This window comes from Ochotona princeps, chromosome 14 (genome assembly GCF_030435755.1).
Source record: "Ochotona princeps isolate mOchPri1 chromosome 14, mOchPri1.hap1, whole genome shotgun sequence".
Taxonomy (NCBI): Eukaryota; Metazoa; Chordata; class Mammalia; order Lagomorpha; family Ochotonidae; genus Ochotona; species Ochotona princeps.
This window is the reverse complement of record NC_080845.1, coordinates 37,545,425-37,559,095: the sequence shown is the minus strand read 5'-3', so window position 1 is coordinate 37,559,095 and position 13,671 is coordinate 37,545,425. Positions and strand designations below refer to the sequence as shown.

The window sequence follows — 13,671 nt, the reverse complement described above, 5'->3', positions numbered from 1 at the left end:
CTGAGTAGTATCTTCTTATCAATACTGGATAATTTCTCTTTTAAAAGATTTATTTATTTTTATTGGAAAGACAGGTATACAGAGAGGAGGACAGAGAGGAAGATCTTCCATCCGTTGATTGACTCCACAAGCAGCCACAACGGCCGGAACTTAGCCACTCCGGAGCCAGGAGCCAGGAATTCTTCCAGGTCTCCCATGCAGGTGCAGAGTCCCAAGGCTTTGGGCCATCCTCGACTGCTTTCCCAGGCCACAATTAGGGAGCTGGATGGGAAGTAGGGCCACTGGGATTAGAGCTGGAGCCCATATGGGATCCTGGCGCATGCAAGACAAGGATTTTAGCTGTTAGGCTACTGTGCCGGACACAGGTAATTTATCTCTTACAACTTCTTGGAAGCAAAATGCATCACAAATGATTCTCTATACATTTTATGATTGCCTCATAAAGAAATTTTAATATATATTGTAACATCTACTACTAAGTACTCCCTTCCTACATTTAAAACCCACAATTATCTTCCTAAAAAATCCTCTGAGTGTGTTGGCCTTTCTGGGCACCGGTTCATATCCAGGTTGCTCCACTTCTGATCCAGCTCTGCAGCTCTCTGCTTATGGCCTGGGATAGCAGCGGAGGATGACCCAAGTCTGTGGGACCCTGTAGTCTCATAGCAAGAGGCTCTGGTTTCCAGCTTCAAATCAACCCAGCTCTGGCAGTTGCAGCCATTTGGGAAGTGAACAAACGGATTGAAGACCTTTCTGTCTCTCCCCTTCTAAAATGTCCATTTCAAATAAAAATAAATCTTTTTAAATACACCAATTCCAATAATTGAACAGAAGTGAATTTGCAGTATGCATCAGTTTAAAAATTGTACAAGTCAAATATCCATCAATTCCATTTTTCAAAGGTTAATTCACAATTTTCATGGAAAAGGTGATTCAGAGATTTTTTTTGGTGTAAAGTATTTTGAAATGCATGCATAGCTTTTTTTATGCTATAACATTACCATGACGAGCCCTAATATTCATAGGGAAATACTAAGATTCATGGAAGTTTTGTCACAGCACTACTTAGTAACAAAACTGGAAAGTGTGTCAGATAATAGGAAAAATATACCCACATAATATTTTATTTAATAAGTTGGAAATATATGTATTATATATGTTAAGTTTGAAGGCCAGATTATTAAAATGGTATTTATGATACCATCCTTTCTTAAAAATAAATGGTTGCTTACATATCAACAAGAATTTAAGACTGGTTCTCTCTAGATGGTGGGATTACAGACAAATTTTAAAAATATTCATTTGAAAGGCAAAGTGATTGAGAGGAAAATCTCCCATCTACTTCCCAAATGTCTATAACAGCCAGGGATGAGCCAAAACTATCTAGGATTCCCAACTGTGTTCCCGGGAGCATTAGCAGGGAGACAGACTATAGGTGGAGGATCCCAAATATGGGTTACAGGCATCTCAGATTAAGACTTAAATTTTTTGCCACAATTCCAGTGCCTAAAGGTAATGCTTATTTAGGGGAACACATGTGGTTTTACTCAGTGAATGTTGACGATGGTTACATTCAGAAAATAACATAAAAGAAAATCAGAGAAAAGTTGGAAGAAAAAATCATTAAAAATAATGTTTAACCTTTCAAGTGTGAAGTTTTCCCCTTTTGCTAATTGTGTTTATCTTTCCTTCAATAAACATGAAATGGTATAATGAAACCTCTTTTAAAAGGATTTACAACAGGGTTAGGATTACAATTTGCCACCCTTTTCATTTTGAAGAGTGAACTCTTATTATTGACCAAGATTATAAGTCATGCCATTATTTAAATGTAGTCAGTTTTTCAAAGTATTGCAGATAAACCGTACTTACAGCTTCATGCTAGAACGGACATACTACCAAAACATGGTACCAGACCGGGGGCTCAAATCTTAGCTTTGCCACTTAGCTGACATAATCTCCCCAAGATCCCAATTCAAGAAAAAGTCAAGCACAGGCACCTGATTATCAAACAGAACACTTGTCCAGACACACACCAAGAAGTAGCAACAGTGATGAAAGTATACATCGTTCCCATATTAACATTTTATTCATTCCATCCTGCTATTCCAAGTGTTCCCATGGGATATTCTACACTATCAGGACCTTTTTTTACCCCTTACTACGGAAGAATCTTTCTTCCTTTCCCCTTCCCTCCTTAACTTTCAGAGTTTTTTGTTTTGTTTTGTTTTAGTGTTGAGAAGAATAGCTAGTAAATCTAAGACACAATAAACATTTTATATAGTCCCTACTGCAGAAATGTTCTTAGATGACTAAGTCAGAAAACTTTTTTTTTCAGACAGAGTTCCCATCTTCAAGTTGACTCTCCAAACACCTGTAATAACTGGGACTATGTCAGGCTGAAACAAGCTAAATGGTCCCAAATCATGTGTTCTCCTCTCTACCCACCCCCCTTTTAATCATAAATACTTCAAATATAGCTCATTTTAGGGAAAGTCCTCATTGTGAAAAGAATTCTCTGGCTTTTACCATAGAAGTCACAATTACACTAAAACTAGGTCATCTCAAAGGTAATAATGTTTAGTTTACTAAATTTTAATAATTAAATGTATAATTAATTAGGCAGTGCCTTCTTTGTATTAAGATGGTTACCTTCAAATCTCTTGATCTCTATAAAAACCAGAATAGCAAATATTTAAAACAGTTGACTCAAATTTTTTAAGTTTATTTATTTTTATTGGAAAGGCAGATTCAAAGAGAGGAGAGACAGAGAGAAAACATCTTCCATCCTTTGGTTCATGCCCCAAATGGCTACTTCAAGTGGAGCAGAGCTGATCCAAAGCCAGGAGCGACGAACTTTTCCCAGGTTTCTCACATGACTGAGAGACCGAGCAGAGACTGTCTCTGTATATCTGCCTTTCCAATAAAAAAACAAATAAATCTTAAAAAAAAAAGAGAATATGCCTCTTCCAAACCTGCCCTACAAAGGATACTTAAAGATGTTCTCTTGACAGGGAAAAGGAATAGCACCCACCAAAACCAAAGGCAAATGGGAAAAACATCCCAGTAAAATAACAATAGAAAACGAAATCGATGAACACCCCATCACTAAAATGACAGGACCAAATTACCACCCATTCATGTTAACCCTGAATGGAAATGGCTTAAGCTCATCAATCAAACCTCCTAGATTAGTAGACTGGACTAAAAAAACAAAACCCATCTATTTGTTGCCTACGTGACATATCTCACCAACAAAGATCAGCGGAAACTGTAGCTCAAGCATTTTGATTTTTTTGTTAGTTTCATCTCTTCAAAATAGTTTCTTTTGATTAAATTCAATGACTCATAGATCATACGGTAGCATCATTTTCTTCAAGAAGGTTCTTGATTTTCTTTTCATTTCTTCAGCGACACATTAGGCATTCAGTAGCATGTTATTTAACTTCATGGTATTGTAAATTTCTTTTTTCTTCCTGTTGATTTTGTTATGTGGCTTTTCATTTAAGGGGATGTATAGCAACTGTGTAATGGAGACTATCATATCCAGATGTGAGGATACAATGTAGTATGCATCTCCACTTCCAGACAAAGATGGACTCCAAATAAAACTGTTCACTATATCTTGACAATAGGATGCTGGACTCTGCCATTGTCCATGCCCACAGTGATGGACATATGACTGTGTATGAAGAACTATACTATAGTAATAATATACGGGAACTCAGTGAGAGGGAGAGGGCAATGGAAATCCCAGGGCCTATGGAACTGTATCATAAAATAATAATAATAATAACTAAATTAAAAAAAAGACCATCAAGCTAAATAAATAAATAAATAAATAAATTCTTAAGTTAATAATAAATAGTAAACTTTTCATGGGACCGGTGCTATGGCTCAACAGGCTATACTTTGGCCATCAAGTGCCAGCATCCTCTATGGGCAGTGGTTCGTGTCCTGGCTGCTCCACTTCTGATTCAGCTCCATATTTATGGCATGTGATGGGTAACTATAACTTTTTAAAAATATATACCCTAAAAAAAGACCTTAAAATGTTTTAGTGCTATTGATGTGCTTGCTTGGGCAGCTGATATACTAACACTGGAACGAGAATATTTTAGTGCTATTCAAAGAATCAAACAAGGGAAGAAAGTGGTAAAATTAGATAACTGCCGGGCCCGGCGGCATGGCCTAGCGGCTAAAGTCCTCGCCTTGAAAGCCCCGGGATCCCATATGGGCGCCGGTTCTAATCCCGGCAGCTCCACTTCCCATCCAGCTCCCTGCTTGTGGCCTGGGAAAGCAGTCGAGGACGGCCCAAAGCTTTGGGACCCTGCACCCGCGTGGGAGACCTGGAAGAGGTTCCTGGTCCCGGCATCGGATTGGCGCAGCACCAGCCTGTTGCGGCTCACTTGGGGAGTGAAACATCGGATGGAAGATCTTCCTCTCTGTCTCTCCTCCTCTCTGTATATCCGGCTTTCCAATAACAATAAAATCTTAAAAAAAAAAAAAAAAATTAGATAACTGCCAGTACTGAAGAGTTTAGTGTATTATAAATAATAAGTTATAAAAATAAATCCTTTATGTTCTGTTCTTCTAACTGGGCCAAAGTGAGAAAGAAATTCTGTTGTAGTTGTGGTATTAGTTACTGTTCTTCCCTATGTTGCTTTAGTAATCTTTAAAGCTCACATTCATAGGAAAATCTCATAGTTCATCAGTGCAAAAATTTTATTTCTTCCTTGGTTTTTCCCTCCCAAAACTTTATAAGATTTGAAATTTTGCTTCTTCCACAGTATGTTTTTATAAGCAGTCATGTAAAATGTGAGAAAAACACAATTATCAACTTAAACTCCCCCCCTTCCCACTTACAGCAAATTCAGGATAAGTCTACAGCATTCACTTACTTTAGCTGGTTCTGACACTGAGGAATACTTTTTTATTTGAGAATCAACGCCTAAAGACTTGGCTAACTGTACAGCATTTGAATCATCACTGATAAGTGTCCCAAGAGCCACAAGAAGTCTAAAAGTGGCTTCTAGGTCTTGTACAACTTCGAGGATTGTGCTAATTACTGACAAGCAATGAGCTTTCCCTTCAATATTATGGTCTTTATGAAGACAAACAGAATAGTTCAGGGTCAAGGTAGCCAGAGCAATGTGAATGTTCTTATTGGTCCCTGATTTCAGTTCTATTGCATGGGACATCAGGGATTCCCTCTGGGTCATCATGAGCTTTTGTCCTGCCTGGCCAGCAAAACAATTGCACAAAGTTCTGAGAGCGAGCAGTTGGTTTGCAGACTTTCCTTTAGGGTTCAGAAGGTTGACCAGATGACTGCTGAACTGAGACCCTTCTTTTTCATTGCAGAAATTCTCATTTACACTGGGATGTTTAATTGACAGCCGAAGAATGTCAAGGGCAGGAAACACAATCTCTATAAAAAGAAAAATTCATTAAGGTTTATAAAAATCCAAAAAAATTCCCAATAACTGTTTTATTATTTTTAAAGATATTATTTTCCCACTACAATGCATGGCTATCTTAACATACTACTACTTTATAAAATGTCAAAAATGTTTGCTTTAAAAAACTATAGTTTTGAAACTTGCGTTTATTGCTTTTATTTACATAAAGTAGACTTAGTGCTATAGTGTCATATGTGTTAAAAATAACTTGATACCCCCATGTTATCAAACAACCTGACTAAAAATGAATTGAATACATGGGGTAAGGAACTTGCTTTAAAATTCAGAGCCCAGCGGCTAAATTCTCACCTTGTATGCTCCAGGATCCCATATGGGTGCCAGTTCACGTCCCAGCTGCTGCACTTCCCATCCAGCTCTCTGCTTCTGGCCTGGGAAAGCAGTTGAGGATGGCTCAAAGCTTTGGGACACTGCACCCGTGTGGGAGAACCAGAAGAGGTTCCTGGCTCCTGGCTTCGGATCGGCTCAGCTCCAGCCATTGCGGCCATTTGGGGAGTGAACCATTGGACGGAAGATCTTCCTCTCTGTCTCTCCTCCTCCTCTCTCTATATCTGCCTTTCCAACAAAAATAAATCTTTTAAAAAAAAAAAGAAGAAGAAGAAGAAGAAGAATTCCAGTTACCAAATAATGTTTCATGGGTGGTATGTTCTTTATTTAAAAGGACCCGGATAGGTACCATCTGAATGAATGCACTAAGCAATCACTAAAGATGGGGACATCAACATTGTGTGCTTGACTGTAAAGGTGGTCTGTGGCATCATTTGCAGAAGATTCTTATCTACAGAATGACTATGAAACCAGAATCTAATGCCACAGCAGAAATACGTACAGGACTGTATTAAGCAATCAGCCAACTCTATAATATGGGCATTCTGCAGGGTAGAAAAATGACTTTTTCTCCAACGAATTAATGTCATGGTATAGATGTCACTTTTGGAATTAAATGACATTGATTCTCATGCTGGTAAAGTCTATGTCAAAATTCTAAAATCTGAAAAACTGGTCTCGGACATTTTAGCTTCTTTTTCATTATATGACCCAAACAAGGTTATCACAGTGATACAGTGAATCTTTTCTGGGAAATTTTTCAACACGTAAGTCAAATTCCCAGGTTAACTTTTACTTAATCTCAGAAACACCAGTAATACTGGTAGAAATGAAAAGCACGTTTCATCCTTTCTTACTACATTTTGAAGAATTTATTTACCTTCAGGCCAGTTAACCGCTTTCCACAAAATCTGAAGTTGCTGGGCTGTGGGTTTTTCTGAAGAACTGTTACATATTAGTGACAGTATCTTTTCAAGAAGTACTAAGTCATCCTCAGTTAACTTCTTGTCTTCAGATGCTGTCCCATTCAGTTCCTTCAGTTTACCTAGAATCCAAAATCAAACTTTAAAAATTCCCTAACTCTAATAAGCCAGATAAAATACAAACATTTTAATAATAGTATGCTACTGTATGAAAAAGGGGAGTTAAGACACTTCGTGGAAATCATTAAAAAATATAAAGAAGTGTGGATTTTTAATCTGAGAATAATATGGTTGAAGAAACATTAAAATGATCCTTTTCACCATGCCTACCAATTTCTTTAAAGCTTTTATTTATCTGAGAGGCTAAGAGAGCGAAAGAACTTGTGAGGCTCTCAACTGCTCCAAACATCTGAAGGAATTGCCAGGTTTGGGGCTGGAGGCCAAATACAGGAGCGAGGAGCACAATTCTGGGGCTGCGCCAGTGGCAGGAACCCAGTCACCAAGCCATCACCCTGCGCCTCAGTGTCTACGTGAGCAGGAAGCTGCAGTCGGCAGCAAGAGGAAGGGATCAAAGCTAGAACTCTGCGGCTAGGTGCAAACATTTTAAATGACAGGCCTCCTGCAACCAATGATTTTCTAAGCTCTTCTAGAGCTTTCAATTCTGAAACAAATTTAAAAGTATCATTTTGGTATTCATGCTAAACAGTTCTCAAACAACATATTTTAAATGCATGCAAGTACACTCAGCTCTTCTCAATGTAAAATTTGGAGCAACTTTCTGACAATATCATTTTCTATTGTTGTCTGTGAAACAGAGTTAAATACCTACTAATATCTGGCTCAATTTCCATACACATATTGGGCACATTACTTTAAAAATGTATGTAATGGAAATATTGGTGTTCCTCCAAAGTTTGCAGCTTACTTCAAACTTTTCAGATGTATCTTCAATGTCAATATTCTCGTCATCACTAATACAACTTTGAATCATGTAACACTGTTTTTCCAAAGCTATCAAGCTTGAGCACGGGTCTGAGTCCTGCCTGATCCACTCGTGACTGAACTTATTGCTAATGTTTCATATGGGCCAACAGATGATGGCTCAAGTGCCTGGGTTCCAGATACCTATGTGGGAAATCCACAGAATTCTAGATTCCTGGCTTTGGTCTGGCTGTTGCAGACAGTTGGGAAGTGAACCAGAAGACGAAAAATCTCCTTGTGCCTCTGCCATTCAAGTAGATGAATAAACATTTAACAGACATTTAAAAAGTAATTGAAGGGCTGGATAGAAGCTAAATGCCAGCAACACAATGCAGGCCCTCTTCTTGGAGGTTAGGAACCCAATTACTTGAATTATCACCACAGGCTGGATTACCAGGAAACCGGAGTCAGGAATTGAAGCTAGATACCAAATCCAGGCATTCTACACAGGCATCCTGACCAGTAAGCCACAACATCTACCCTAGGGCCACTCATTTCTTTCATATTTTACTCATTCCTTTTTCCCCCTCTTCAAGAAAACATCAGGAATTCTGAAGGATGAGACTCAACATTTTTTTTTCTTTAGGATTTTTTTTCTTATTAAAGGCATCATGGAACATTTCCATTATTACATCAGGATTTCTTACAAAGCAGAATGAGACCATTGCCACATTATTTATGGACACATTTGTGTAGTATCACAACAGAAACCTCTATTTGTGTAAGCTTCTGATTACTGACACACTAGAAAGAGGAACAGCCTTGAAAACATCTCAAATAGAAAAAAATACTTACCTAATATTTGTGTAGGGTTTGCTTGATCGAAAGTAACAGCCTCTTTTTTAGGGAAATAAATATTCACTACTTTAGATGCAGCTGATCGGTAAGCACTGTTCCCTAGTTACAGAACAGACAATGATGATGGAAATTACAGAGTGACCTCAAATGAGAATTTTCCATGTATAACTTGTTCTCAGAATTACTGAGCTATGTAACCACTCAGTATACAGAGTAACAATCAACTTCAAAAAAAGAGAAAATTCATCCACAGATTTTCAAATATACTGTTTGTACTTAATTATGTAAGTTGTACTTAATTATGTAAGCACTTCTGGTTTGTGGAAAGGAAGCTCACATGCATAAAAAGTCCTTCCATCTCACATTTTCCACTTTTCTAAGATTTGATCTAAATTATAAATTTTGAAAAGAAAAAATACGAAACAATCATAAGACATTCCATCTCATCCTTAAGAGATCAACTGACTTCTCCCTTCTCATGTATTTTTTATTGTTTATTACAAATGATAGACAATCTGAATTGTCATTATTCCCCTTTTTCTACATCATTATAAATACCCCAAGCTGCAAATTAACACAGGGCAGGGTTCCTAGTCTTTGATTTTCCTTACATCTCCACTACAGTAACTGATACACAGTATTTGAATTGAACAAAACAAAACAAGACAAAAAAACCTGGCAAGAGATGAAAATTCAGCAATATTCAATGAATATAACTTCAAGTATTATTTGCATATAATTTATATCCTACATTAAATAATTTAACGTATACTTCATTTCTGTTTCAACGTAAAGATTTTTTGCAAAAACACGAAGATTTATGTAACATATAAAAGGAGTGCAGATAGAAAGCTGAAGTAATATAACTATATAAAATTATTATTTCTAAAACAATATTTAGAGATATGATCAAAGGTGAGCTTTACATGCACTCGCGGCTGTTATATTCAAGCAGTTTGAAGAATACAAATGCTAATTAAGTATCACTCAAACGTATGGTGCAATTTGGTGCAGGAAAGTGTAGAATGCAAGGAGAGCATTTGATAGAGACGGATGTTCACAAATGTTCAACTGACTTCATTAAATGCTACAGACAGGGCCAGAGCTGTGGTGGAAGCAGGTAAGTACCCCATATGGGCAGGTTGTTCGTGTCGTGGTTGTTACAATTCCTGCACGGCTCCTTGTTAATGGCTTGGGAAAAGCAGCCGAATATGACCCCAGTGTTTTTGGTCCTTGGGTGAAGCTCCTGGGTTTGGCTTGTCACTGCTGCCATCTCAGAAATCAAGAGATGGAAGATCTGGCCCTCCCCACTCCTCTCTCTGCAACCTAATAAATCAGCAAATCTTAAATAGAAAATGAGATAAATACTACATACAGGGCCAGGCATGGTAGTCTAGTGGCTAAAGTGCTCACCTTGCACGTGCCTGGATCCCACATGGGCACCTGTTCTAATCCCAGCTGCTCCACTTCCCATCCAGCTCCCTGCTTGTGGCCTGCCCAAGCCTTAGGCCCCTGGAGGAGGGAGCCTGGGAGCGAGACCTGGAGGAGGCTCCTGGCTCCCAGCTTTGGATCAGTTCAGTTCCAGCCATTGCGGCCGCTTGGGGAGCGAATCGGCTGATGCACAATTTTCCTCTCTGTCTCTCCTCCTCTCTGTATATCTGCCTTTCCAATAAAAATAAACAAATCTTTAAAAAAATACCATATCCAAAAAAGTACAAAATTAAATCAAGTGCCATGGGAGAGGTCTAGTAATCTGTGGTTGAAACAAAGCAAAAGGCTTTAGTATTCTAAAAGAGAAGAGTATGTTCAAACTTGCTGAGGCAGAAACAAAACCATGTGAATTCCAAAAGGGAACAGTGTTGTCAAAGCTGCAGAGGCAGAAAACCACCTGGCATGTGTAAGAAATGGACACAGGCAAGTGTGGAGAAGTGGAAGGCAAGGAAGCATGCCAGCAAAGGGCAAGTCAGTAGAACCGTTACAAGGTTTCCGATCAAGCCAGGGATACAGGGCAAACTCTAAGACACAGGCTGCAGAATGGGCCAATTTGGAGGCTGAAAGACATAGTATAACAGGTATACAAACGTTCAGTACATACCCTCAAATGTTAAAAATTACCTTCTAGAAAATGTGAGAAAGCCCTATCGACTTTAGGCACAACTAATAATTACTAAAAACACTGTCTACTAGGTTATTTACATATATTGTGTAATTTTGGACTTTCTTACACATTTATTCATTTATTTTTATTGGAAAGGCAAATTTACAAAGAGAAGGAGAAAGAGAGAGAAAGGGAAGGAAAAATAGCAAAAATCTTCCATCCTCTGGTTCCCAAATCGTCCCAAATGACTGCAATGACTAGAGCTGAGCTCATCCGAATCCAAAGCCAGGAGCCTTTTCCAGGTCTCCCACACAGATGCAGGGTCCCAAGGCTTTGGGCCGTCCTGGACTACTTTCCCAGGCCACAAGTAGAGAGCTGGATGGGAAATGGAGCAGCTGGGACAAAAACCCATGTCCATATAGGAGATACAGGATGTTGGGGCAGGGGAGGGAGAGGATTAGCCAGTTGAACCACTGTGACAGCTCATAATTTAGGACTTTTTTCTTAAAAGATTTATTTAATTCTTTTATTGGAAAGTCAGATATACAAAGAGAAGGAAAGACAGAGAGGAAGTTCTGTCCACTGATTCATTCCCCAAGCAACCACAACAGCCAGAGCTGCGCCAATCTGAAGCCAGGGCCAGGAGCCTCAACCCAGGGTCTCAATGTTGGTGCATGGTCCCAAGGCCTTGGGTCGTCCTTGACTGCTTTCCCAAGCCACAAGCAGGAAGCTGGATGGGATGTGGAGTTGCAAGGATTAGAACCGGCACCGATATGGGATCCTAGCACATGCAAGATGAGGACTTTAGCTGCTAGGCTACCGCGCTGGGCCCAGAACTTTAATTCATTTTTATTGGAAGGTCAGATTTACAAAGAGGAGAGACAGTAACATCTTCCATCCACTGCTTCACTCCCCAGATATCCACAAAGCTAGAGCTGAGCTACTCCAAAGCGAGGAGCCACAAGAGCTGGGTTTATTCCAATCTCTCTTCCTTCAGTTTTTCTTAATATATTGAGAATGCTATTGTTATTCACAATGGTTTCTTTCAAGGTGACTCAGAAAATAACTGGTTTTTATGGTTTTGGTCTTTGTCCTAAACAACTATTTTTTTTCTTCTATCTTTTAACATTGAGCCTAGAGGGCCTGGCGGCGTGGCCTAGCAGCTAAAGTCTTTGCCTAGAACGCACCAAGATCCCATATGGGCGCAGGTTCTATTCCCCGCAGCTTCACTTCCCATCCAGTTCCCTGCTTGTGGCCTGGGAAAGCAGTCGAGGATGGCCCAAAGCTTTGGGACACTGCACCCGTGTGGGAGACCTGGAAGAGGTTCCTGGTTCCCGGCTTCGGATCGGCACAGCACTCACTGGCTCACTTGGGGAGTGAATCATTGGATGGAAGATCTCTCTCCTCCTCTCTGTATATCTGACTTTGTAATAAAAATAAATAAATCTTAAAAAAAAAAAATTGAGTCTAGAGTTGACATTCCTTACTGGTTTGAATACACGCAGACGTGTTGTTCACTGCATTGCCTACCAGTTAAAAATGCATAGCTGAATCTGTGTTTTATCACTTTCAACTCTGACTTCTTGGCATGTACTTTTCTCTACGTAATTATGCTTTTATATTTTATGTGACATATACAAAAGAATTAGAGTGAGGTATGTTATTAAACATCATAAAAGACACTCCCACAAACACATTACTATACTTTTTTTAAAAAAGATTTATCTATTTATTGAAAAGAAAACTTTATAAAGTGGGAGAGACAGAGAGAGAAACTTCCATCTACTGATTCACTTCCAAATGGTTACAAAGGCCAGGGCTGTCCTAGCTGGTCTAGGCTAATAAGCCAGGAGGCAAGGTGCTTCTCCCAGTTCCCGTGTGAAACACAGGGACCTAAGGTACTTGCACCGTTTTCTGCTACTTTTCCCAGGACATTAGCATGGAACTGGATAACAAGCAGAGTAGCCAGACATTAACTTGTACAGATATAGGATGTGAGTGTCATGTTGCAGGTGGCAGGTTAACCATAGAGCCAGTCACTTTGTTTCAAAGGTACAGTGAGAGGAGGGGGAAATACAAAGGCATTGGCGGGAAGTGAAAGGCCCACCAACAGATGACTCTGGACAGACAAAAGTCAGGAATTAGGAACCAGGAACCACATCCTTGTATTTCTCATGTGGGTGGCAGGTGGCAGGTGGCAGGTATCTGGGCCCTTGCCTGCTGTCTTCGCAGGCACACTCACAGGAATCTGAACCATCACTCTAACGTGGCATACGGCGTCACAAGCAGCAAGCTAACTCGCTGCACCACAGCATTCATCTCTAAAACAGTAGCTCCTGCTCAGAATCACAGAGGAAGTTTATAAAACTCCCCTTTCCTACAGGAATAACAGACCAGGTTGAAATACTTTTAACCCAAAGTCCAGATGATTCTATAACATGCTAATGAGACAATTCTGAAAAAAATTCTAAAAGGTCATTCAAGAGATTGAGTCTTAATTTACTGTTTAAAAAGTTTTCAGGGAATCTGTTGCAGTAGCCTAGAGGCTAAAATCCTCGCCTTTCACACTAGGATCCCATATAGATGCCAGTTTGTGTCCTGGCATCCCCGCTTCCCATCCAGCTTCCTGCTTGTGGCCTGGGAAAGCAGTCAAGGACGGCCCAAAGCCATTGGACACTGCACCCACATGGGAAACCCGTATGAAACTTCTGGCTCCTGGCTTCAGATTAGCTTAGCTCTAGCTTCTGTGTCTGTAGGGGAGTGAATCATTGGATGTCTCTCCTCTTTTCTGTATACCTGACTTTACAATAAAAATAAATAATAAAGCTTACAAAAAAAAAGTTCTCAGGTAAGGAACCAACACAACTTTTCTTAATCTTTCATTAAATAAATGTTCCAGTGAAATGTTTTAACGATTGAAGAATGATAGAGAAGGGGAAGAGATCCTCCACCTGCTGGTTTACCCCTCTTCTCTCTCAAAGCACAGTAAAAAGATGACTCTTGAGGGCCTGGCATGGTGGTATATCAAGCTAATCCCCTGACTGCAGCTGGCATCCCATACGAGTGC

General features: G+C 39.5%; 1 protein-coding gene across 1 annotated transcript in view; it reads right to left on the bottom strand.

Annotated features, from left to right (window-relative positions):
* Nucleotides 1–4,707: 4,707 nt before the first annotated feature.
* The window catches only part of PLAA (phospholipase A2 activating protein), a 52,472-nt gene continuing 43,508 nt past the window's right edge, over nt 4,708–13,671 (bottom strand). The window contains exons 12-14 of the mRNA XM_004581064.4: nt 8,504–8,605; nt 6,685–6,849; nt 4,708–5,428 (exon numbers count right to left, since the gene is read on the bottom strand). Of these exons, the coding sequence (XP_004581121.1) occupies nt 4,863–5,428; nt 6,685–6,849; nt 8,504–8,605 (833 nt within the window). The 3' untranslated portion in view covers nt 4,708–4,862. The remainder of the gene's footprint in view (nt 5,429–6,684; nt 6,850–8,503; nt 8,606–13,671) is intronic.